Source organism: Xenopus tropicalis, chromosome 8, assembly GCF_000004195.4.
Source record: "Xenopus tropicalis strain Nigerian chromosome 8, UCB_Xtro_10.0, whole genome shotgun sequence".
Classification (NCBI taxonomy): domain Eukaryota; kingdom Metazoa; phylum Chordata; class Amphibia; order Anura; family Pipidae; genus Xenopus; species Xenopus tropicalis.
This window is the reverse complement of record NC_030684.2, coordinates 42,059,519-42,087,260: the sequence shown is the minus strand read 5'-3', so window position 1 is coordinate 42,087,260 and position 27,742 is coordinate 42,059,519. Positions and strand designations below refer to the sequence as shown.

General features: G+C 40.4%; 1 protein-coding gene across 1 annotated transcript in view; it reads left to right on the top strand.

Annotated features, from left to right (window-relative positions):
• LOC100494508 (relaxin receptor 2) overlaps positions 1 to 27,742 on the top strand; it is a 137,763-nt gene that overhangs the window by 107,744 nt on the left and 2,277 nt on the right. Inside the window, exons 11-17 of the mRNA XM_002938918.5 lie at positions 12,327 to 12,398; positions 13,620 to 13,691; positions 14,171 to 14,242; positions 16,241 to 16,312; positions 16,490 to 16,719; positions 23,620 to 24,030; positions 26,751 to 26,966. Coding sequence (XP_002938964.2) covers positions 12,327 to 12,398; positions 13,620 to 13,691; positions 14,171 to 14,242; positions 16,241 to 16,312; positions 16,490 to 16,719; positions 23,620 to 24,030; positions 26,751 to 26,966 — 1,145 coding nt within the window. The remainder of the gene's footprint in view (positions 1 to 12,326; positions 12,399 to 13,619; positions 13,692 to 14,170; positions 14,243 to 16,240; positions 16,313 to 16,489; positions 16,720 to 23,619; positions 24,031 to 26,750; positions 26,967 to 27,742) is intronic.

The window sequence follows — 27,742 nt, the reverse complement described above, 5'->3', positions numbered from 1 at the left end:
TTCATCAAACGTCCTTGGATGCGAATAGGGCAACAATAGTGTAACCACAGCAGAAGATATACTGGAGGCCAGCCATGGAGTATTAGCAAAGCTTTAATTTAAAACACACAGGATAAATGAGCTATATGGGTGGAAATAATTCTTAGTCTTTAATTGCGTTATAATGAAGAGCATTAATATTCATTTTTTGGGGGGGGGGCTTATTCCTTGAAATCCCATGGCTGACGTCACTCAAAGATTTCCCACCGTCTCTGTTGCTAAGTGCATATCAGGGTTACCTTTTAAGCTTTTCCCAATTAGTAAAATGGCAAAGAAAAGGAAAGTTTACAGTGGAGAAGGACTCAAATCGGCAGCTTAAATCTGCCTGTGTATGGCCACCTCAACGCACGTGTCTGCAAACAAAACCTTCTGTGTTTTCCACAATTTGTTGTTATCAATAAAGAGAAATAATGGACTTTATTCAGGTCAGAAAATCCTATGGGCAATAAATTAATGCTAGGACTAGATTTTAAGTGGAGGTCTGCTAGAAGCACAATATACTGAGAACTGTCTTTGCTAAAGCTGAACATCCCAAATCCGAGCTTGCAATGCTCCACGGAGCATATCAATAACCTGAGAGTTCTGATCACCTTTTAGGAGTCAGTGAGAAAGTTTTTCCTTTTGTGAAGCAGATCAACCAGCCCCCACGAGGTGGGGTTACCAGATAATCCATAAAGAATTCTAAAGAACTTTAATAGGAAACACAATTGACAAAGATACCCTGATTCAATTTTAACCAAACTTTCCTGTATTTAGCCTTATTGCCCTGACATTTTTTTTAACTAGATAAAGGATAAATCCTTTATCTTTGCCTGGCAGTTACAATCCTCTTGTGTACAGTTTCAGAGAAGGTGGTTACTAATGGGTTATCATAGTCATTAAATATGCTGTTTAATCTTTTTTTACAGTTAAGTTATGAAAAGAGAAGAGCACAAACTGTATATACAGTTGTTTTTTTAACAGTAGCATACAGTCATGTAAAATAAGGCAATTGCCCTCCACACTTGAAAAGGAGTGTGTTAATGCTAACTGTACAGTACATCACCAGTTCTACTGGCTCTTTCCAGCATTAATACATAGTTTCCAAATACCAAGCACATACAAAACAAATTAAATAAAGGAAAAGAATACTAGTATTAGACAGGGTCTGGCCCAGTTCTAATGCCCCACGGTGGCAGGCAGATGGGTAGAAGATGAGGATATAATGGAATAACAACAGTCACTGGACCCTACCTTTAAAGGGCAGACAAAGTAAAAGTTCATATCCCATTCTGTATGGTAAGGGAAGTATGGATTTGTTCCAAAGATGTATGGCCATGAAAGCCCAGAAAGGGTAACTGGACCCTGAGAATGAAAAGAGGAGGCAATAATATAAGTAAGACAGAACCTTGAGTATACAGAGAAGATTTTAGGAAGGATGTTGGTAATGGAAAAGGGCTAAGACAAAGCAGTTATAAAGTTCACAAATCAAAATCCATTATTTTCCGTGAAGTTGAATATTCTGCATCCTTTCTATAAAGAAAATCATTTATGTTCTGTTTGGACTTGTTTGGATGCTAAAGTCAGCTCGACTGAAGTTCCCAAAACAATCCCTGTTGTTTTGTTTACTTTATGGCATTGGGGAACCAGTATAATGACACAAGATAATGTTTATATGTAAAGTTTCATGTTTCCCTTGTGATCTGGTAACCTTGTGCTGGCAGTGGAGTCAGTGGAGAAACCTAGCATCCCTGATCCCTCCAGCACAGAATATTACTGGCGCCTACCAGCAGCTAACATTGGGTGTCAGGCAGTGAATCTAGTGAATGGGGGCCCAGCGGCCATTGGTTCTATTATCCTTGTTCTTATGCCATTGAGTGATGTGGCATGGAATTGTCTCGGTAGGGTATGGGCAAAACTAGCAAGCACCTACTGAGTATGGGCATAGGAAGGGCAAGACACAGCCCAGACAATTTGCCTATAGAGAAGGAAGAAAGAAACTATGTCTGACACATGCATTGCCTTGAAGTTAGAGTATTTAAAGCACTCAGTAAATATACAGTATGTTAGAAAGCCAGATGCATGAGCCCCTGCTGCCCTGGAGCAATTCATTCTAACACTTTGATTTAAGTTTTAAACTCTGTATAACAACAGAGACATATATTCTCTATCCAGAGGCATGCTTACAAGTACATTCTAATGAATGCAGAAAGCTTACTGCTGTCACACAAACACTGGTCGGATGGATACACTTACTAAAAACTATGTGAGAATAGAGTATGCAGACTGCCTTACAGTATTTTACCTTTAAAGTTTACTGTTATAAATTGAAACAAATCAGGGGTGAATGGGGGTGGGGCTAGGGGTGTGACATAAGTAGAGGAGATACCCAGGAATAGGGGTTAGGATAGGGGTTAGCAACTCTGCATAGGGACTTGGTAGATATGGGTCTTCCTTACTCCATTGTTGGCATTGTGTAAAATTAATGTTGAAAGGAACTGTGGAATGGAATTGTGTAAAATTAGTGGCCTTGTTATGGCCAGTAAATAAAGAACAATGACTATTATTAGAGTGGCCATTGTTTCTACTAAAAAAAAAAACATTTTACAAGCCCAGTCCATTGTTTGTGGAAGAATATGCCATAGCTCTATGTAAGCAAATACCAACCTATGTATGCAAAGTCCTACAGATTTGATTGCAGTGTAAAGATTTGTTTGGGGGGACAGACTAAAGGTGGGAATACATGTAAAGATCTGGTCGCCAAGCGAGCGGATCTTCTCCCGATATCCTCACCTATGGGTGGGCAATATCGGGAGAATTTAGGCAAATTCAGTCATTTGGCCCTGGGGACATGATGACAGTAATGGGCGCAGTCTGCCCGATCAATATCTGGCCGATTTCAAGCCAGATATTGGTCAGGCAGGCCCGTCGTTGCTGCCCCTACACAGGCCGATAAGCTGCCAAATCGGGACCAATATTGGCAGCTACAATCGGCCCGTGTATGGCCACCTTAATACAATGGACCCCTTGCACATTGCATGCCATTTTTTAGAACTCTATGAGTCAGATTCTTTATTGTGAAAATGTCTCATAATTAATATAATTACCCACTACCTGTTATACATTGTTTTAAAATTCAGCAGCCCAAGGCAACCACAGCCCTTTAGCAGGCAAGATATTGTTGTCTCCAAAGATGCCCCCAGAAGCTCCCCATCTTATTAACAGATGTAACCTCACTTTCTGCTCATGTGTTGGTGATTCTGATGAACCCTAAGCTTAGCTTCTCAACAGCAGCCCTGCCTAACAAGATAAGAAAATGTGGAGCTTGTGTGTGAATAACTTTGAAAGACAGGATCATTATGGTTATAGGGCTGCTAAACCCCTGGGCTGGTTCAGTAAATGAAATACAGCATTTCTATCCACATTTTTGGATATTTTAGTTCTCCATTAAGTTTCCCCTGTAGAGATGTAATGCCTCTGTGTCTTTCTTGGATACTTGGGGAATACAGAGAAAGGTCTGATACACTGTGCACCTCTGGCAACACGATCATCCAAACTCAAGAAGTCTGTTTGCTTTAGATTTATTGCTGTGAGATCCTATATATCATAACTTGGATGAATGAAACTCTTTATAGACCTGATCATCTTATCCAATCTATCTACTGGAAGTTAGTAGGGATGCACCGAATCCACTATTCTTGGATTCGGCCGAACCCAAAATCCTTTGTGAAAGAATCGGATGAATACCAAATCGAAAACTAATTGACATATGCAAATTAGAATAAGAAAAGAGAACCGCATGTGCCGAATCCTGTTGAAAAAGGCAGAATCTTGTCCGAATCCCAAACCGATTCCTTGATTTGGTGCATCCCTACTAGTTAGTTAGGGATTACGATAGCTAGAAGGCTTAAATAGGAATCTCAGAGGCAAGTTGTGGGGGAATAAAGACCATGAGTACTGCCAAACAGAGCCTCCTGTAGTCTGCCAGTCTACATTGGGTTACCAAATAACCAATCACAGCCCTTAATTGGCACATCCCAGGACTTTTTCATGCTGGTGTTGTTTCCCAACTTTTTTTATATTTAAATGTTGTTCATGGCTAAAAAAAATTGGGGACCCCTGTCCAAGATGCTTCCTGCCTTTGATGTTAAAGCAGATGTTTTTATGTTTAGTGCTATCTGAGTCAGTGCCTGTTGTGGAGTGTGCCCTGTTTAGAGCTAAGTGCTGTTAAGCTGGTCATACATGTAACGATCTGCTCCTTTGGCAAGATGACCAAACAAGCGGATCTTTCTCTGATATCCTGAGGTGGCGATATTGGCCTGATCCAGTCGTTTGACCCTCATAAAGGAGGTATGCAGGTTGTTGGAGTAAAGACATCATCAATAAGCTGCTGGGTTCTCATCCCAACAGGATTTTTAAACTAAGATAAACCAAGACCGATATCAGTTGGACAGGCCAAATACACGGGAAGATAAGGCATTGGGAAAGCTATAGGCCCTTACAAAGTTGTCCCCCAGTTTGACTGCTCTTCAGTATAATAATACTGACTTAATATGTCTGAAGCTGGGATATTATTAATCACATCTTGGGCACTGTTCTGCCAGACCCCTTCCAGCCTTCCATCACTTTCCTTTTCCTCATCTAGTCGTATCATACTCCTTAGGGATAGAGGTACTGTATCTGGAAAGGTCAGGTGAAAAAAAAGAAACAAAAAAAACCCACCAAAAACACTCTGGAGACTGTACTATGTGCACTGATCAGTAGTGCAACCCCCCTCCCCACACACACTCCTGATGTACTTGAATGGAAGGTAGAACTCTATACCCAGACAACAGAGGTAGTGAGAAGCCCCTAAGTTGCTAAGGTAGATTGTATGAAACAGTGTTTAACAGTGTTGTTGCTCGCAGTGATCATTATGTTCATACATTTTGAAAATAAGAATGAAAACAGAATCCCAGCAAATCAGGCATGGTTGGCAAAAATGGAAAATATTTGTATTTTGTAAATAAACTATTTACAATGTGCGCTCCATATGTTCGGACCTCTAACTTCCCATGGAGAGCCCTTGCACTGATCTTTATCTCTGCTGTAAATCAACCACCATTGAGCCAAACAGCTCACCAAAATAAAATAAATCTGTAGCTACAGTTTACATTAGAAGATGTGGGAATCGGCCGTTGGTTTCTCATACTACGAGGCTGGTAAATGGAACAGTGTGCTATATTGGACATAAGCTATAAGCGCAGTGCATAGTTTCCCTTGAATACACTTTAGATTTTTCTCTGGAGGTTCTCTTGTGCTTTGGGCAGGATTATTCTGAAAGATTATGTATTTATGATGAAAGTTAAGTAGGGCAACTCTGGGAATCCACAAATTGGCAGATATGCTAATAAGTGTGACAGAGATCCACGAGGCTTACATTTAATCAGATTAAAACTAGAACAGAATTAAGAGCAGAAGCTGAGTTAGAATTCTGTAAGTTAACACATCTTGAGAAAAATAGTAGGCCAGAAATGCTGCATATTATGATTTGGGGCTTCTGTACCAGCCCAAAGCAACCATGGCTCTTTAGATAACTGGTTTCAAAGCTGCCATGTAATGTGAATCTGAGTAAATTACTAATCAGCCTTATATCATGACATTTATATTGTGTATATACAGTATATTGTGAGCGGGTCCCTAAGCTCAGTAAGTGACAGCAGCACAGAGAATGTGCAGGGAATCAGCAGAAAAGAAGATGGGGAGCTACTGGGGCATCTTTGGGGGCACAGATCTTCCCTGCTAAAGGGCTGTGGTTGCATTGGGCTGGTTCAGAACCCCAGAATATGTACAAGTACAGCATTTCTACCCTAATTCTTTAGTTAGGCTTTAGTTCTCCTTTAAACTAGCCATACACTCAAGATCCATTTATACAGTGAGGATGAAAAGGAAGGGATCTTTGCTGAACAAACTAGGCTGATCCAATTGTTTGTCTGATCATTATAGTGACCAATGCAGACCTGTTGGGAGAGAACCTTATCAACCAGCCAATTAAGTCTTCTCATGAGGGGATTTTTAAACCTACCAGATAGATATTGCCGATCCTTGACCAGATACCAGTCATGCATTTGTAGGGGGGGCGACTCTCAAAAATGTTATCTTCATTGTTAAAGTTCTGGTTCTTGTCCAAAGGTTGGAATATCACATTGTGTACCGCTAATGTGAAAAACATCCCAAATATAAGCAAAACATTATATATACATACACATATATATACAGTATATATATACACACACATACACACAATCAAGCTGGAACCTTGTGATTGAATTGGTGTTTGTCCTAGTAACCCATAGCAACCAATCTAAAGGTAGGATGTACTGCTATAGGTTATTAATTTGTGCTGCTCATGTCATTTCCAAGAAAGGAACCTGACCAATTATAATATCCAGTCACAGCAGCTGCATTCCATATAAATACATGAAAAGAAAACTCAGTGCAGGTCTTAATGCTTTAAATCCCACTAATACTGCTCAGTTATTGATTGACAAAACAATCATGGATGCCACCTGGCTGCTAAACATGATCCTTGATGTTTATTTCACTATGAGGGAAGTCACACAATGACAGACAGAGAGGACAGTATATTAGTGGTATCTGTATAGAAGGCAAGTTCAGACTGGGGGGTACAGGGCTGCCTCAGGGGCTCCTGCACCCCCAAGGAGCCCCCACGAGGACCTTCACATCCCCCCCTTCAGGGGAGGGCCCCTCGGGATCAGGTCAGGGCCGACAGGCCCACCACAGTTTTTTTCTGGCCCAGTCCGACCCCGAGGGTGTTACGAGAGAGATACAAGCTACTTTCCAGCACTTATGGAGGGGTGAAAGCTACAACATTTGTTATGTATACAAAGGCAAAAGAATGATTTCCTTTGGGACATTTTCATTCACACATGGCCAAGAGGTCAACCCTTTAAGATATGATGAAAGGATCATTTTCTTTGTGAATGAGAACAGTAAAAAGTGCAGTAAAATTATGGAATTTACTGACTGAAGTATGTGCTTCATTTCCCCATCACAGGATATACTGTACATTCAGAAAAGGAGATAAAGATTGGAAGATCATGGCTGTATAAAACACAAATCTGTTTAGCGTCTAGAAACTGGGGAGGACTATTCCATTGTTAACTGTCCCTGATAACTATGTACTATAATGTAAGGCTCATGGCCCACAGGGAGATTTAGTCGCTGCAATTTTTAAAAAGCGAGTTCCAACGACAAGTCGTTTGTCTTTTCCTAAAGCTGGCCATACACGCACCGATACTATCGTACGAAACCTCGTTTCGTACGATATTCGGTGCGTGTATGGCATGTCGGCGAGTCGACCGATATCGCAGGAAGCTGCTGATATCGGACGACTCGCCGATCGGCCAGGTTAGAAAATTTTGATCGGCGCCTGATAGAAGGCGCCTGACCAAAATCTGCCGTCAGGGCTGAATCGGCAGAAGGAGGTAGAAATCCTATTGTTTCGATGGTCGCACGAAACATCGTCAGATTGCCATGTGTATGGCCAGCTTTACAAGCGATTACTAGAGATTTCAACGACGGAGCGATTCTATTTCCCACAGATCCAGGTGTCATATTCCCCGCCCACAATTAGAAATTACATTCAGTGCAATGGGGAAATCACAGGGACTTCCTGCTCAGTAGGTTTTACTTTCAGCAATTCCAATAGTTTTGAATGACAATTCTTTCTTTGTAAAATCGCTCGAAAAAGGGTCTCATAGCGATTTGGAGCGATAAGCGATTTAAAGTAGTAACAATGGTTTGGGTACTGGGGATTTATATTCTTTTCTATGTAGAGACAAAACGACTTGTTGCTGGAACTCGCTTTTTAAAAATCGCAGTGACTAATCTCTCCCTGGGACATTAGCCTAAAGGCCTAAGGCAGATAAAGCAGAGAAGTGTCATTGTGGCCTGTCAGTTACAGATATGGGAATGGGATCCATTATCTGGAAACCGGTTATGTAGAAAGCTCTGTATTACAGGAAGACCTTGTGCCATAGGCTCTATTTTAGTTAAATAATTTCCTCGGAAGTAAATGAAAAGTTGAATGACACAATCAGGTGCTTCTCTGCTTGAATGAAAATTGCCCGTTTCGCTTCACCATAAAATTTGCGAAATGGCGAAAAATTAGCGAAACGCATTTGCCACGCAAATTTTTTTTTGTTGCCCGCATCTATTTTTTTTGTCACCCGCATTTTTTTGTCGTGAGCGTGCATTTTTTTTACATGACCGCCTTTTTTTGACTCAACCACGCCGTTTTCTTTGGTCACGACAAAAAAAATTCTGCACAACGAATTTTTCCGCTGTGAAATTTCACAGAAGTTTCACGAAACAGATTGCCAATGGTGAAATGCAGAAATTCGCTGCAAATCCATGCCTGGTGAAAAAATTGGCTCATCACTAGTAGTAAGCTATAAATGGCCGGAGGGTATTGGCACACAGGGCACTTTGGGCACCATAACACAAAACATATTAAATAGATGGAAAACCTGGTTCCAATCCAGTACCCACAGAACCCGTGTAGATTTGGGCTACTAATTAGGGGGTGTCGGTGTGGGTTTGGGTGAGTGGTTGGTTCAGCTTTGGTATTGCCAGGCCTGTTACATTGATCCCATGCTTATTATATTCGGACGAGACCATCCAGCTTTGGTTTTGCTAGAACTGCTTATTATATTCAGATGAGCCCTTTCTGTAGGTGATATCAGTTACAGGTCACACTCGTGACATCGGAGACATGTATGGGTTTACTTCAAAGGCTCAGACTCAGTGGGTATCTGTTTCCTAGGGGGGTTGGGAGCAGGTCATTATTTTTTATAACCCATGCATCACTACCCACACATCCATATACCCTCACATAGATTTGACTGTAATCACCTGACAGACATTAGTGCACAATACAAATAATAGAAATATTTTTAGGTATCCTCTAAAATTGACCAAAATTAGTGACAATTAGTTAATCTCGGAAAAAGCCAATTGTGACAAAATGCATCAGCAATGCACACAAAGGTCACTCCCCCCTGGTTTTCAATACACGCTGGACAACAGGCTGCTTCTTAGGGATAAACTTATTGGATTTATAAAATTTGTCAGCTTAAAGGGGCAGGAAGCACTAATATACTTCTAGGGCTGTTTCTGTAGATCTTTCTGTAATTTGGATCTCCAGAAATTAAGTCTGCTAATAATCATTCAAATATTGAATAAAACCAATAATATTGTTTTGGCTCCAATAAGGATTAATTATATCTTAGTTGGGAAGTACAAGGTACTGTTTTATAATTACAGAGATAAAGGAAATCACTTTTAAAATTTTGAATTATTTGCTTATAATGGAGGCTATGGGAGATTGCCTTTCCGTAATTCAGAACTTTCTGGATAACGGGATCCCATACCTGTATTTGAAGTGCTTTTATTTTGGTGCACAAGTGGTGTAAAGTCTATGGTATTGTAAACATCATTTATAACTTCTAGCACTCAGTCAGATATTGGACCCCTACCCCATAAGGGCTTGAAAAATAAAAATAAAAATAATATAAAATAATATATAATAGAAATAATATAAAATAATATAAAAATAAAAAGTACATTTTTTAACAATACCCCTGTGTCATGGGCAAAATATGAACAAAAGAGAATAATCAAAGAATCAGAATGTCACCTCTTCCCCCGCAGCAAAACTTGGTGCCCCAAATTAAAAAAAGGACATAAAAGAAAGATATCAATAGAACTTTCTCAACTTGCATAGCAAATCCCTGACATGGATAGCTCCCGGGCCTAATAAATAGGCAATTTGTAATCAGCAGGATAAATACCCTAAATAGGTTGCAATTAAATATACATCAACATAAGAAAGCTGAAATGCATTCCTAATGATTCATAAGCCCAAAGGAACACTAATGGAGAATGTATCCATATGAAGGTATAATTAATTTGACACAGGATATAGAACTACATTTCCAGAAACCCTGTTACAGCAAATCTGGAAGTCATAGTAGTTAAGGTTACTGTGCCATGTGAGGAATCAGGAATGCTATGTTGTGTTGCTGATCCGATCTTGAGTGATCAGCAACTAGCTAGATATTTGAGAAGGGTCCCAGATTATTATGATACAGTAGCCTAAGCTTAAGCCATATCCTAATTAGAGAGAAGCTGATCCCCATGTATAGACAGACACAAGTACAAGAGCATCCCTTTGCAATGGAACGACACAAACAGAGGCTTCATCATGTGAAAAGAGTTGGTCAAGGAGCTGGTTTATGATGGATCCACAGTAGGGTCTAGACCTATGGGAAGTAACCATGTGTCTGATGCTGCGTGAATAATAGTTAATGCCATAACTGGGCCAAAGAAGAATAAATGGATAGTGTCAAATACAGGGAAAAACTACTGTGTGCTAAAAACTGAATCTTGGGCTACAGTTCATCTTTCAGCATTGGACAATGATCCCAACAAGTTCAAAATTGAGTGACTCAAGGACACTCGGATGAATGTTATACAATGGCTAACTATTGTCCTGGATTTCAGCGAAAATGAGAATCTGTAACACAAGTAGCATCCAAAATAATCTAAAGAACCTGGAAGAATGGGTCAAACACAGTATGCAAAGCTAGTATATACTTGCCTTAAAGTTTTTAGCTAAATAGTGTCCTACAAAATAGCTAATTCTGTGTACCAGGGCCTTGAAATGAAAAATATCACAAAAATTGCTAATCATTCAGAACCTCTATAGGTTCTGCTCCCCATATTAGTATGCTCCTGAATAGAGGCTTTAGAAAAGTGTCTTGACCAATTTAAAGAAATGGCCCCCTAACTATATTTCTGTACACAAGTATGATTTGAGAGATTTTGTTTTTCAAATTGAAAGTGCCCCATATAGTATGCTCAGAGATCGAGTTGCATCTGGTACTGACAACATAATGATTTATTAGTCATTATTAGAAGAACATGATTAAGGCTTGTATAACACATCTGCTCTCTGTAGCCACTGCGAGATAATTCTACAGGCTGTGTGTGTGTGTATTATAAAGAATAAGGAAAATCAACAATGGCCACATTAGGTTCTGAAATGGTTCTTCTTTACTATTACGCAGGCTCAGTTTTAGACTGGTTCTACTCTATTAAGTAGGCCCAGTTCAGCAGTTTTATTAACAGCGTAACATGCCGAGGGCCCATTCTATGTTTTGGTTATTTGATCTAGATCAAGAGCACCAATTGTGACCAAAAATGGGTCACCAGGCTGTTTAGGGTAAATAAGCTGGCCATACACACACCGATACTATCGTACGAAACCTCATTTCGTACGATATTCGGTGCGTGTATGGCATGTCGGCAAGCAGGAAGCTGCTGATATCGGACGACTCGCCGATCGGCCAGGTTAGAAAATTTTGATCGGGCGCCATAATCTGCTGTCAGGGCTGAATCGGCAGAAGGAGGTAGAAATCCTATTGTTTCTACCTCCTTATCTGCTGTTTCAGCCCTGACTGTGTGTGGCGGATCTGACGACCGATGGTCACACGAAACATCGTTAGATCGCCATGTGTATGGCCAGCTTAAATCATCACAACTTACTGAGTAAAGCTGCAGAGTAAGGTTCCCTCCTAAGCAATCTGAGAAATGTTTTTGGGCTGGCTTCTCTTTTATACTGCCATGTACTAGTACGTGAAGGGCATAAATTGAGAAACTCACAACAATCTATGGCATTTGCCCAGTGTTACTTTTATGTTGGCACCATAGATTTTACATATTTGAAGGGTAAACCAAGACACATCCTGGGAATCTCTGTTCTAGATTAGGGACTGCTGCTGTGTCACCTGGTGTTTTTTATCCAAAGTCATCAATAACCAACAGGGCACACAGACCATATTGTTGTTGGCACCTGAGAAAGGGAACAAATCCAAAAGCTTATGCACTTATCTGCTGAATAAATTATGCAGTGAGGTAAAGATTTTGTACCAGTAGTAATCTTCACTGTGGCAGGGGCTGATGTAATTGATGCATAATCTTAAAACACTGCAGTATATGTTGGTGTCATTTGTCTAGAGGATAATTATAAATAAGAACATTCCAGAGATAAAATGAGGTTTGGAGGCACGTGTTGAAGGAAAAAAGTGTCAGTTATTGAGTGGGACGCAGGGAGGATTTAGGGAGCATGTTATTCAAGAACAGATATGTATGGGGGAGCAGGACTTAGAAAATGTAAGAGGGCCATTTACTTCTATTGTGGCAGGGTGGGAAGCAAATGATAAAAAATCTCTATTTTTTTACAGGAGTCTACGCAGAAATAATATACGGAAAATCAGAAAGGGCGCCCTATCCCAGATGAACAAGTTGGTGGACCTGTGAGTATTGTTATTATTCTCAACTTTCTATCCCACAAAGCACCACAACAGATGACCAGGAATGGCTTGGAGGTGCCAACTAAAAAGTATGATTTCTGTCTGTCCTTTAATTTGAAAAACTTTTTCACCAAAAAGGGAAAATTAATCATGGCATGTATGGCATGTTCTTAGCATATACATGGAGCCTGGGCCAGTACAAGCCAAGTTAGCCAATGAGCCTTAGGTCTATCCCTAATAGTCTCATGGCAGGTCTATTACAACTGGTTATTTTTAATAGAAATGCAAGCATTGTGGCCTATTAAGAGCAGAAATATTGTATGCACAGATGGAGCAAACTTTATACTGACAACATGCCTCACCATTTATTATGAAAAAAAGACTTCAGTATTACAGTGGGACATGGTGAGCACACTGGGATAAAAACTAAAGTTTGCTCTTTCCGCAGCATCTGTAAAAAAATACATGGCTTCACACAATACAACTACAAGCAAAGGTAATATACAGCCAAATAGAGATGTAGCGAACTGTTCGCCGGCAAACTAATTCACGCGAACATCGGGTGTTCGCGTTCGCGCAAATTCGCGGACTTTTGCCGATGTTCGCCACTTTGGGTTCGCCGCGTTTTTTTTTGGCGCCGCGTTTTTTCGCCTTGGTTTTTCCGCTGCGTTTTTTCGCTTCATTTTATCGCCTATGCATATACATAGGAATAGCTTGCGGTTTTTTTTTTTTTTGCGTTATTTTTTGGCGGGTTTTTTTTGGCGTTTTTTTTTTGGCGTTTTTTTTACAAGTATTTTTCAGAGACGTTTTTGCCCTTGATCCCCCTCCTGCATGCCACTGTCCAGGTCGTGGCACCCTTTAAACAACTTTAAAATCAGTTTTCTGGCCAGAAATGGCTTTTCTAGGTTTTAAAGTTCGCCTTCCCATTGAAGTCTATGGGGTTCGCAAAGTTCGCGAATATTCGCGAGTTTTGGGTTCGCGAACATTTTTGGCGATGTTCGCTACATCACTACAGCCAAACAAGGAACAACCTTAGCAATTCCTTTCCGAAGAGCATACAGACAGATACACTGAGATACTGCCATAGATAACTTGTGCCTTCGGCCACGCACCTAAGTGGTTTTTATACTAAAAGGTTTTTGCACACATCATGGCTGTTATTACTCCATACAAACAGATAGGAATTATAAACAGGCTAATTCTGTCTCCATCTTCTACGAGCAGAGACCTGTCAATGAACCAGATTGTGGAGCTGTCACCCTCCTTGTTCACTAACCTGCGGGACCTCCAGCAATTGTGAGTGTTACACGTTTGTCTGAATGTTTGTAGATAGAAAGTGCACAGAATCTTATTCCCGTACAACAAACCATATAAACGTCACAGAGGCATCTCCTTTCAGCTCTTTCTATAGATATTAGTCAGTGTTTGGAAGTTACTTTTGGAATCCACTTGTTCTGTGTTAGATTCCACTGCTCATGAATCAGGAATGAGTCTGAAATGTTTACGTGGACACAGAGCAAGTAGTGACCCCTACTTATCTGCGCTGCGGAATATATTGGCACTTTATAAATAAATGTTAATAAAATAATAATATCTGATAACAGACCCCTCCATATCTATAAATAATCATTCACCCTTAAATGGCTTTCAGCCTGGGCCCAACCTACCACTTCTTCGGGGCCCCTTACAGTTTGGCGACCATTTTATGTATTATTTTTTAGATAAACTGATTGGGGTTAGAAGCCTAGAATTAATTGTCTTTATTTACTTTTTAGGAACATCTCCTTTAACCCTTTGCAACACATCCAGCCAAATCAGTTTGACCTACTCTCTAACCTACAGTCCTTGTAAGTACCTTCTCTCACTAGAACCTCCCTTTCCCTTAACTGCCTTGATGACTCTAAACAAGAAATGTAACTGATTATATGCTTCTTCTCTAACAATTAAACGTTGTATACCATTATGTATATGTATGTGTAGTACTGAGATACAATAGAACCATGTCCCAGACAACTTTCAGTCTAGAAAGGTAAAGAGGAACGCAGGGATGCAAAGCATCAAATGTGTTTCTTTCATTCTGTAGCCAACTTGCTTATTGCTGTGGTCTAGTTGCCTCATCCCACAAGCGGTACAATCTGCTGTATGCAAGCTGATTTTACTGCTCATAATTGTGCATATTCTAATGTCCCACTCTGTCAAATCCATCATGCGGAAAAGGTAAATTTGTACCCAGATCAGGGTCTGACTGTACCAGAGAATCGGCTAAAGGGCCCTGGTCTGGGGCAATTCCCATCAGTCCTTTTTATCCACCTTAAGCCTAAATATATTCTCTGTAACATCTGGCCCTGTCTTCTTCTAATTGTAATAGAAGTAGTTGCTAGAAGGGACAGTCCAACACTGCCGACTATATACTTAAAGTAACAGCTTATTTTCCCACTGACCTTTCCCAAGTCCTCCAGTAAAGAGCAAATGTCCAACTCTAATTTTACTTATTTTGTAAATCCTACATTTTCCTGCCTTGTATATAGGACCCCCCACCCAAACAACACTATTTGTATTTGCATATATACCCTCTTACCACCAGCATCATATTTTCCTAAAACAAATATCAGCTTTCACCTGGTGGCCTTTTTCCCCTGTCATGCATCAGTGACATTTACATCTACAAACAGCACATACACTGTAAAGTTGATGCAATGAAGAATGCAGGCTTACACAGGCAGAACTTACTTTGATAAAAGCATTGCTTGTATTGAGCACTGTTAAGCTGAGCTCAGGACAGGAGGTTAGGAGAAATATATGTTTCTCCAGCAGAGTACAGAGTAGAGAAGAGTTTCTTTGGAAACCAATAGTGCCATCTTTTAATTGGCTACCAGACTGGAGGGCATGTTTGGTAACTTGAGTTGAGAAGAACTGAGCATGCTCTTTTAGCCAAGAGCCAATGTCAGTTTCTAAGGTTGGGGGAGGAATACTAAGTGATTAAGTGGATGCTACAGCCTAAAGAGGCTATTCACTGATTACATTTTTTGTAATGACCTTTAATGCATCGGCAGTGCAGTTTTTCTTGCAGAATATGCTTTCTGTTGTGTAGTGTGTCAGCAAAATGTCTGTACCACAGATTTAAAGTGACACCTTCCTGTAAACACATACTGCATGTGTCAGCTCTGACTGGCAGACAAATCCTCCTGTCCTTTAATCTGACAGCCTTTCACCAGTCCACCCCCACGCATACTCTACATATATGAAATCATGCTCTGTGTCAGATATGTGGTGAACATTTTTGAAAAGATTGATACCATATTGATATTTCGGAAATGTAATGCAGCCATTCGATTAAAAGTGTCAGTATCACTTTAATGCTATATATATTTAACGTGTAATTAATTAACACAAATTTCTTTGACTCTGACCCCTACAAAGATTAGGAATGCATACCATGAGCTTGACAGTAGAAGACAAATGATTAAAACTGATTATATGCATGATAGCAAGTAACAACGCTCTGGTGAATGAGCGCTATGGTCATGGTGGTATGTGCAAGTCTTTGCAGAGAAAGAGGGTTCATTTACATTAAAGACGTCTGTCGATTGGTCTGTAGTTGAAACTTTGATTTAATGGATCAGTACAGATGTTGTTAACTTCTGTGTCACCAGAGACCTGTGATACATTGCATATTTTGTTAACAGCTTTCAATTTTAGCAGAAGCCAGTGTATTTGAGAGTCACTCTGGTGTAGCGGAGACCTTAATCTATGCAGGTCAAGGCTGGTTAGGCATAAATGCTTGATTTGAAACACTATTACACACTCTGTGTGGAATTCATTCCATTATTCGTTTTTGTCGACAGAAACATGGAGGATATAGAGATTCCCAACATTCATAATCGTATGTTCTCCAGCCTTGTCAATCTATCTCACATGTAAGTATGAGGAGAGACACCAGGATGAGCTTAAGGCTTGCTCACAAATCCTTTCAGTCATCAACGTACTTTCCCAGCTTCTGTGTTTTTCCATTTGTGTTGTTCAAGAGCGTCTGCTTTTCCAAGGCTGATTTTTTCTGTTAACAAACTTTCCCATTGTGTTTTCCTTTCCCAAAGCTATTTTAAGAAGTTCCAGTACTGCAGTTATGCTCCTCATGTGCGCAGCTGTAAGCCCAACAGTGACGGCATCTCTTCCTTTGAGAACCTCCTGGCCAACATCTTGCTCCGTGTCTTTGTGTGGGTGATGGCCTGTGTCACCTGTTTTGGGAACCTCTTTGTCATTTGCATGCGGTCTTTCATTGTCACAGAGAACTGCCAGCATACAATGTCCATCAAGTCCCTGTGCTGTAAGTATCCTTACCTGTACAAATAGTCCCTGAGGTGAATGGTCACATTCACCCACATTGACGCCTGATATTTTGTCTTTAAGTACACTCGCTCTTCCTGATTTCCTATAATAAAACATAAGAGCCCACTTTATAATATAAAAAGGAACATGCTTGATGGATGCATCACTGTGCTGGTAGAGTTATCATCTCCTGGGGACTCACATGGTGTCACCCTTGGTATTTCTTTAGTAAGACATGAAGGCAAATGTTCATTGAGGATCAGCGCATAGCTTTAAATCCAAGCACAATGCTTCAAGAGAGGGATGGGCTTTGGTTTTCTTGTCTGTGAATGGCAACAGATTTAGCCTGATATTTCTTTTCATCCAGAAGAGACTTGTTCTGCTGAGTGGGCTAGAGACATTTTGCTTGTGGCTGATGTGCCTACTAATCTATTAGCATAAAAACACGGCTCAGGAATACGGAGGGTGCTGACCGATGGCAACTTGAGTATCATTGAGAATTAGCTCACGTTCTTTATGGTTTGGGGTTCCTTAAAAAGATTCTGTTGAGGGGGCCTACTGCATGTGTGCTTAGGTTGATATATAGGTTCTCATACAGAAGAAGTAGTTCTCAAAGCTCTGTGGCCTCACTAGCATTGTCTGTTTAGGATATCCTCTTAGTAAGACAGTGTGAAGCCCAGGTAAATAAGTAAGCACTGTAATATATTATTATCCTGCAGCATCTCACTGCTGGCTGAATCTTCATTAAAGAATCCATTCTTCTTCTACAGAAATTTCCATAATGGTTTCCTGAAAGCCTGATACTTGTGATAACCTGTCCCCTTATAATACAATCATATATATATAGGGAACTGGCTAAGCCAACTGGCATTCTTGTCTCCAAGTCTATATTAAACACTTTTCCCTTTCATCCAGCAATTTGTTTATCTGTATCTCCTGATCATAATATTATTCTTTGGATCATATCTTTACCACAAACTGAAATAAATTTGTAAAATGGAACAATATTCAAGTTTAGGGGTTAAGTCAGAAATTCAGAAGCCTTTTACTCCCTTAACTGATTATATCTGTTAATGAGATCATTGATCTCTCAACCATAATATCCTCTATTCATTGCAACTACTGAGATCAGAGAGTTCCCAATGTTAAATCTGACAGTTCTGCTCGCTGCACAGGTAAGCCTTACAGCATCAGGAATTACATTAACTGTAATACTATGTGTGTACGTGTATCTTGCCACCTGCAAACGTGATAAACAATGTGTTGGAAGGACACAATGATCCCTAAGGGAAGGAGAAGATCTGATACCTGTAGAGCACAATATAATTGATTATGAGATTAAGAAAATGAAATTAAATCCAGCTATAATAAAAACATGTTATGTGTGAACAACAAGGAAATTTGAATCATATAAAACTTCAAGAAGTAGGAAGTATACTTGTGGGACCCAGAGGGGCGATATAAACATATTGTTGGATCAAAGGGAAGAATATGGGGTATAGACTTACAATGTCAGTTGAACCAGTGATTAGGAGTATATACAATATGGAGCGATGTATTTACACATTCTGTTGGTTACACTCCCTTGATATATGTACCCAACAGTGAACGTCACATTCTCCATATCTGTATACTTAAAAACTGTATTAGGCTATGGCAGGATACCACAAGGCAAGGCTTTTAGCAGACCTCTCTGTGGGAGAAACATGAATACTTTACCCATTAAAAATAACTAACCCATTAACAATAGAACCATGCTATTCACAGGCAAATGATAGTATTGAATTGGATCTAGATTATATGGATGGGCCAGTTTATTATAATATAAAATTCTTAGCTCACTAGGTTATGATGCAGGGTACTTATTTTCCAATGATCCTTCCTATGGGTATTTACTTTATCTGTGGTAAATGAGCTTATGCGTGGCTACCCATAGGAGCAGAAGAAAGGTGTGCAATAGGAAAAGTCCTGCAGTCAGAATCAGAATACAACTTAAATACACCCACCTCCCTCCGTTGTTCTTAATCTTAAAATAAGTAAGAGACAATTATTCTCTACTGGTGATGGAGTGTGGTCTTTGTCCCCCACATGGACTGGGTGGGGATTTGTAATGATGAAGTGGCTCAGTATATATGCTACTATAATGGACTATTGATTAATAATAGTGATGTTGATATTATCGCCTTTAACTCAAATGCTGCCCAAATGTGTACAGTAGCCCTTCAAAATCGTATGGCTTTAGATTATCTCCTAGCTGAACAAGGTGTGTGCGTCCTTGTAGGAGAGGAGTGTTGCACCTATATTGATGATTTAGAAAGTTTGGTTGAGTCTCATGTGGCTAAAGTTTTAGAATTGCAACAACAAAACAGAGATATAGATAAAAATGGCTTTAACCCTTTCAGATGGAAGAGTGGCATTTGGAAATTGGTTGAGCAAGTTTATTGGAGCATTTGCTTAAGCCTATCCTTGTGGTTATTGCAGTTGTTCTTGGTTTATACCTTTTGATTAGAATATTATTTTGTGCCATAAGTCGCTGTACCTCCTCCCATGCTTCTGCAATGATTTCATCTCATACCTTAATTTTCTACTGGAGGTTTGTCCTAACAAGTATAAATCTATCTCAACTTACTTATTCATTGCATTTATATTCTAGATCATAGTTATTCATTTGTCATAGTTTTGCTTACGAAATGTTTGCAATATTTACAAATCTAATTTTTTACATACATTTTTCTGCTGGCATCGTATATCATTTACATGCTATTTTTAAGTTGTTTCAGTTTCCTGTCATTCTCGGAGACTATATGTGTTGTCTTTCAGTACGCAGAGATTTAACCCCATTTCATCGCTGCCTTCCTTGTTACAGCTGTTTTGGTTTCACTCTCTCAGCTGTTTCCTCACTGTCATCTCTCACTTCCCTTTGCTGTAACCGGTTCGATTTGCTTCGTGTCTAACTGCCTGCATTAACTTTCCCACTTTCCTCATGTCTCTAGGGGCTCCCTCACTCATTATGTGAGTTGTGGATGGGGAATGTTGATTATTATAGAAGACCCTTCTCTTCATTTGATCTATAGCCCCAATTTGTGCCCCCAATATAGATAGGCCTAAGGCAGGGTGGGATAAGAGGAATGGTAAAGGCAGTAATGGGTTTACTTGTTTTAAGATCATAGCTGGAAGATTTGAGACTGTGAATTTGTAACAAACAAAGTTTTCCAATAATTTGCCTTATATGGAAATAACTGAATATTGTGCTTCTGATAGAAAACGTCATATATGAAAGGTTATAAAAGCACCGACCGTTACTGTATTGATTTGAAGCCTTTCATATCACATACTGGCCCCCAAACCTAATTCTCAGAGATATTAAAGTTGCCCATAAGTCAAGACTCTCTATACAGTATTCCTGAGCCCCCGGAAAGCACTAGGTCTGCTATACCCTCAGGCATTTAGGAAAGAGAGTCCCCAAAAATATTTTCTTAAGTGTCATCATGAGTAAAGTAATATTAATAATATGTCAATTAAGTCAAGGTTCTACAGTGTCCAAACCCTTCCGGAATGGTTGCTGGTGACACAAAGATTATAGAAATACCTAGGAAAGGGGTTAAAAATCCATTAACATTGACATGTGCACTCAATACTCTTGGTGTTTGGCATCGCTTTCGGTACCATTTGGGAATAGGGTTTAAATAACCCTTGCTTACTACCACTTGTTATTCCCCTGATGAAGTCAGAAGACTGACAAAAGGCATTGGGCTCTGCTGTATACTTGATATGCGACTTGTGCTTCAACCTTTCAAAGTGCAACTCTACATTGATTTTATGCTATGGGAGCGCACCCTTCTGTTTTCTTGTCTAAAAATCCATTAACATTGAATGAGACCAGTTGGGATAAAGAGCCCCGGTTGCTTTCACACCTCCACACATTTATAATTAGGCTTTTTGCAAGATGAACAAGTGCATTACAAAAGGTGCTATACAAAAACCCACATTGTGCCCATTCATAGTGAGGTTAAAGAGAGGCATTTGTTTCTATAAACTGCCTGCCAGCTATTCACACTCACACATGCCATGTTCAGCCTTTTATATTCACAAGATAGGGAATGTGCCAAGTGCATGTCAGTGCATTGCTAGACAGACACATTGCTACACTGGCTGGGACAGAACCAACGTGGATTCTAAATCTGAGAGTTATTGGTATCTGTGCAAAATAAAGAGGAATATGAATAAAGGACAAGTCAAGCCTCCCTTCCCTAGTAAAGTACTTAGCCAAAATCTCACTGCTGCTGCTTGTTATTTTCTGTCACATTGCAGCCCATTTCCATAACCACTGCAAATAAAATATAGACATTTTCTTGGAATATTGCTGCTGTCCACATCACACTAAAAGTTAATTTTAAGGTTGGCTACCCTTCTAAGGACACGGCAAAGTTGGCACAACACTGTATGGCATCTTAAAGCAGCACTATGGCATTTGCCAGAATCCACAGATTGCCAGTCCGGGCCTGCGCAGGCATTCAAACACTTATACTCCTAGATATACCAATGAGAATGTTAATAGATAACACACAAAATTTAGCAGATCCCTACACACTTAACTCTGCAGCAACAATTTCTGATTAGTTATGATCAGTCTAATACGAGTTAGATAAGTAAAGCAAAGATTTGGTTGGTTGGTACAGGCAATTGCACTGTGACTGTTTAGCACCTGTTTTGGTAAAACCCTGAGAACAGTAAATGTATACAGGGCCATCTGCTGGTTGGTAATGGTATAACAGCAGGCATGCTACTTTTAACCCTTGGGGGACTAGTTTTGACTTTGGATAAATTCCCAGCACCTGTGCCTTCTACCCTAAATCCCCCACTGAGGCCTCTTGGGGAGCAGGATTTGTCCCTCCTTGATGCCCCTAAAAAGCACATTGTTTCTAAAACCTGGCAGTGGGTGTCTTTCCTATCATCCAAAATTGTTAGTCTGCTAATTCCAACCATTACTTTGCATTGCGCTGTTCCACATTCCAGTGTGATCTGGCCCTTAAGCTTTGGGTTAGTGCCCAGTGCTCAGCACCCACATGTCATCCTAAGGATAATTCTTTGTTAGCACAAGCTCTGTATGTGTATCCCACACCTCCAGCTTAATCATGGACACCCACATGTTTCTCTTGTCTTCTTGAACGATTTAGGACGGGCAAAAATAGCCAAAAGCCATACAGACACTTTGTAATGCCTCTGCACTTAGCCTAATGCAACTGTGTTAGTAATTGTCTTTTTCCAGATGTACCCAAAGGGAATCAATTGTAAAAAGAGGGTAATAAAGCGATATGTGAATCTTCCTAGTTTTTATTAGAATAATAAATTCTACTATGTAGATAAAAGCAAATATGTGGTAAAGGCCGGTAATTAATAAAAGGAACAAACAGGTATAAAATCAGCAAAGGTATAAAAGAGAAAGATAAAAGCTACTAGGAAAGCTGTACCTTATGGGCTGGCTGTACCAGGGTACCCCATGGTATCGGGTCAAAGTCTGATCCATTGCTTTCTTTGCAATCAGTCAGTTTGAAGGAAAATATCTATATTATGCTATGCTTTATACCTGTTGTGCTATGCTGACTGCCCTGGTTTCTATGCAGCCATGCAATGCATATCAGAATTAATAACTCATTATCCCAGCACCACCTGGATTATATTGGTGTTCCATTTTAAAGGGACAGAGTTGCCACATGATTAATTCTGGACACTTATTAAAGCCTCATTCTGCATTGCTGAGTAGTAATGAATTGATCGGCTGTTTGTGCCTCTCAGCTGGTGCAGTACAACCTTAGAGTTTTCATGCAGCTTAGGGTTCCAAAACAGCGGGAAAATAAGCTGAAACTGAGTAAGGGGATACTTTGAGTAAGATGTTGCTGCTGCCAGGCAGGGATTGCCCACCTCTATGCTCACCCCATTGCGGCAAGAATGCCTGAAAGCCAACATGCTTTATTTTCAATACCTATGGGCATAAGAGCTGGAGCCCTCACTGCCCTTTACTGGCAATGTAATTGGCAGTAAATTTGTAATGCCCTACAAATCCATTCCTTCCCCAGATTACCCCTTATAAGGCCAGACCCCCCCCCCCCCCTTTATACTCTGCCCATTTCCCCACCACTTCACCAGTTTCCCCACATTATGCCCCTTCCTGTTCCACTGACCCAAAGGCCTGTATAAGGGTATAAAAAAGGTGGCAACCCTAGTGGTAAATATAGGGCACTTTTGATGAGCAAGAGTCCATCCATGTGCCAACTACCTGCCCTTCATAAATACAGAAAGTGCAGTATTCATAGCTCATAACAGTTCATTCTGGGAGCCTATGATTTGTACATTAAGGGGCATATTTATAATAGCATGTAAGTCAGGGGTCCCCAACCTTTCTTAACCGTTGAGACACAGTCAAATGTAAAAAGACTTGGAGAGCAACACAAGCACCATAAAAGTTCATGGAGGAGCCAAATAATGGCTAAGATTGGATATTAGGCAGCCTCTATGCACACTACCAGCTTACAGGAGGCTTTATTTGGTAGGAAATCTTGTTTTTATTCAACCAAAACTTGCCACCAAGTCAGGAATTAAAAAATAACTCCCTGGTTTGGGGGCACTGAGAGCAACATCCAAGGGGGTTGGTGAGCGACATGTTGCCCCCGAGTCACTAGTTGGGGATCACTGATGTAAGCAAACATTACCGGTGATGTTGCCCATACCAACCAATCACATCTTTGCTTTTGGTTTATAGCTTGTAGGTGGCTGTTTAGATCTAATTGCTGATTGTTTGCTATGGACAAAATCACCAGTCATGTTGGCTTACACACTATCATAATATCAGCATTTTGGTGGCTTTTGCTTATATGTAATGGTTTCTCTTTTTGTGCAGGTGCAGACTGCCTTATGGGATTTTACCTTTTCTGCCTGGGAGCCTTTGATATAAAGTTCCAGGGAGAGTATAACAAACATGCCCAGGCCTGGATGGAGAGCTGGGAGTGTAAGCTGGTGGGCTCCTTGGCAATGCTATCCTCAGAGGTATCAGTCATGATGCTCACTTACATGACTCTGGAAAAGTACCTATGCATCGTCTTTCCATTCAGCCACTTTCGGGCAGGACGTGGGCAGACCTTATGCACTTTGACTGCCATTTGGGGGCTTGGTTTCTTCATCACGGTCATCCCCTTTTTTAGTTATGATACCTTTGGAAACTTCTACGGCCGGAATGGGGTTTGCTTTCCACTGCAGTCAGACAGCACCGAGAAATACGGAGCCCGGGGATATTCCGTGAGCATATTCCTTGGTAAGAAGCAGAAACTATATTTATTGACTCATATTCAAGGTAAACAGAATACGTGTACATAGGTGATCATACGCTTGATTGTGTGTTGGTTGGAAACACAAGGTCTGACAATCATGGCCCCATCTGATTTAGCTAGCTCAGTTTAGTATTACAGTGCTGTCTGTGCAAGGTTGCAAATCCATGCAAGTAGTAAATGAACCCTAAGTCTGTACTTTAACAAAAGCACTAACATTTATTTAAAGCAGGGCAGCATTCCCCCCAGGGCCTCCCACAACAGAACAGAACAGTACTACTGACATTATCCAGGTGGCTGCAAACATTCTTGTTATATTTATATATATTTACACATCCAACCCACTTGGCAGCTAGAACAGTAGTAACACCGTGGATTATTATTGAAATAAATAAGTCTGTTGACCCCTGGCACTACCAACTAGCAACTGCCATCTCAGTGCAGTCGGAGAGGAAATTGGCAGAGAAGACTCCATTTGGGGCAGAGTAGAATTACAGATTGGCAAATACTCATTTGGAGGATTTGAGCTAAGAATATGTTACAAATAAGGGGATGGAAATTAGCAATTGATTATAGCAATGTTGTTCTGTTAACAATAAGGGATGAAGATAATTAAGACAAACAGTATGACTACACACGCTTGTGCCGGAGCCTTTGGCTAATGAAGAGTAATAGCGGGTTATTTAATATATTTGCTATACTATACTATACTATATACTATACTATATACTATATACTATATACTATACTATACTATATACTATACTATATTTGCCCATTAATAAATGAAGCACAATGGCAATAAAGACAGGATCCCAGTGCATCAGTAATATAATCTGCAATCAATACATATCTATATCACCCCTGACATGCTATGGGAATAAAAATGAGTGCTGCCATTTATATGCATTCAGGCCTTCAGACTGTGCTGCTTGCCAGTCATATGAGCTTAGAAACAGAGCAGGGGTTGGCGCCCAGTGGTTCCTTAGATGCTGTGGAACTCCCAGCTTCCCCTGGCAGACTGGGTACTACAGGACAAAGCTAGAGCTGCTCTGGTTTGGGCCATGGACACTCTCCTTCCCCCAAGGAGCAGAAGACAAAGCAAAAGAGACATTTAAGGGCAGGACAGAAAACAGCCAAAAGCTAGAGCAAGAGAGAGAGGGGGTAGAATGGGGATAAAAATGGAAGGCATGATAAAAATGAAAATGTTCTACAGCAAGGGCAATAAGAGAAATTGTAATAGTCAGAGCAGAACAGGGACCAAAACAACTGCCTAAGGCACAAAAAGTTTTGAAAAAGGAAAAGAGGGAAAATGTTTAGAGCAGCTATTTATTAGACCAGCTCCTTGTCTGCCCTCGCCCCCCGTCTCTTTTCTCCCTGTCCCTGTGTGCTGATAACTGTTCTGGACAGGAATAATTGTGTGGTAGGACCACTGGGGTCTGGGTGCCGAAAGGCAGAGCCTTGTCTTGGGTGCCGAAGCTTCTTGGCTCAGCTGTTATAAAGGAATTCAAAATAAAGGAGAAATGTGGCTATTTCCTTATTGTCCTACACACAAATGATTTAATTGGCTCCCAGTCAGAATGAGTGTCAGTGCCCAATCGTTCACAGAGAGTCTCTGATGAAGGGTGGCTGGACTGCCTGAAACGCTTTCATTCAGTTACACTCTCTGTGGCCAAATAAAAATTGTGTGTTAGACCTTTTCCTATGGCAAGCTGTATGAGCGGTTCCTATTTGGCTATTTGCATGAGCACAGTGATATCTAGAGAACATCAGCACCAACAAATATAAGCCAATACCGTACTGCTTGACGAGAGCGCCATCTGGTGGCAAGATGTATAATCACACAAGCCCCCTTATGTAAGTGAGCTCTGAATACTGAATTTATGGGGTATTCACTGATGGGTCCCACCAAACCTTGTTATACTATTAGCAAGGTAGGTGCACAGTAATTACACTCTACTTTAAATAATACACAAATAGTAAGAGCCACTGATTTGATACAAATCAATTTAATTTCTGCAGGTTAAAAAAACTAAATTTAATATCCTTTATCATTTTCAGTGTATGGGAAGAAATAATAACAGGCACAAGCTTTGCTCCAGGCAACGAATAAGATTTTTGCTATCAAACATCTCACCAGTTAGTTGCACTCTCCTGATTGTTAAGAGTAACAATAAATGGGTCAAGCTTTGTATTGCTTACGACAGTACATTACAATCAGGACACCTGTTAAAATTTGGCACTTTTGTCCCAAGTCAGTCATGGCTATAGATACAACCTGGTAAGGAAACCCTGGACTTATCAATAGGTCCAGGCTACAGGTAATTCCAGGGTTCCCTCGTGTCCAGTTCATTAGAGGAGACAAGGCTGACTAGTGTTGGACTGGGGTGCCAATGGCCCACCAGAGAACCTTAGACCTTGGGCCCACTCTCCCTGTCTCTTAATTACTTATTTTACACACTATTATCTATCCTTTCCTCCATTTCTTCTGTTTCTTCTCATATAGAATTAAGGAATGACCATGGTAAAGGCATACTAGGCAAATGGTTGGGTAAGCAGAACCGCCCAGACACCTGGGCCCACTGGGAGTTTTCCTGGTATCCTGGTGGGACACTGAGGTTGACACATTGGCAAGGTTAGAAGGAACATGTATGGATGCAAGCCACTGAATTCTCTCAAGATAACATGTCTCTTTTCTCTTACCCAGGACTGAACTTACTGGCTTTCGTCACCATCGTCTTCTCCTACAGCAGCATGTTCTACTCCATTCATAAGACTGGAGCCAAAACAGCAGAACGCAGCGTCCTGTCACGAGAGGTCACCATTGCCAAGAGGTTCTTCTTCATAGTTTTCACCGATGCTCTCTGCTGGATCCCTATCTTCTTACTAAAAGCAGTTTCTCTCACGGAAGCAGAGATTCCAGGTACAAGGGGGATGTGTGGGGATGGGCTTTCTAATATTATATACATTAACTCCTAACTGGAGCAATGAAAGCAATGATCAGTCATCCGGCTATAGTTACGAGAGAATCCAAGGCATCGTACAATAACTTGCCTTCAGACTGAGCCCCCCAATCAACTGCTTTGGACCCACCATATGGGTCTAGCTCCACAGTTTAGGATCTTATGTATAAGAGGTAAAGATTTATAGATGTTTTATTTACTCTGCTTCAGCCAAGCTTCATTTCTGCCACTTTCATACATCTACTAGGGATCTTACACAGTGGTGTTTGTTACCAGTTCAATGGGCAATGTCTCCATTAGGGGACCTGTCACCCTAAAAAATAATTCCAAAATCTTTGCTATCATGTTAGTTGGGCAAAATAAATTACTATAAATTATTAAAATCTTGTTTAGAATAATAGCCAGCAGGCAGGTGCCATTTTGTGGACACTGTTATTAAGGCACCCCAAAAACTTGTGTACATGCCAGAATAGGGGACCTATTGCCCATGCACAGTTTTAGACTTTGAGGAGGGGAATGAGAGAAGTGCAGTGACCTCTAGGAAGTGCTGAATGGAAAGTGAAAGTAATTGACTGCCCCCCAATGCCAGAGGTATAAAGGTGAGGCAGACAATATATAATTGACAGTTTAGATTTTTAAATACATTTTTAAAAGGTTTTAATAAAATAAGAAATTGGATTTCATGTTTATTTTGCAAATGACTTTTATTATAAAGGTCTTTATGCCTGGGTGACAG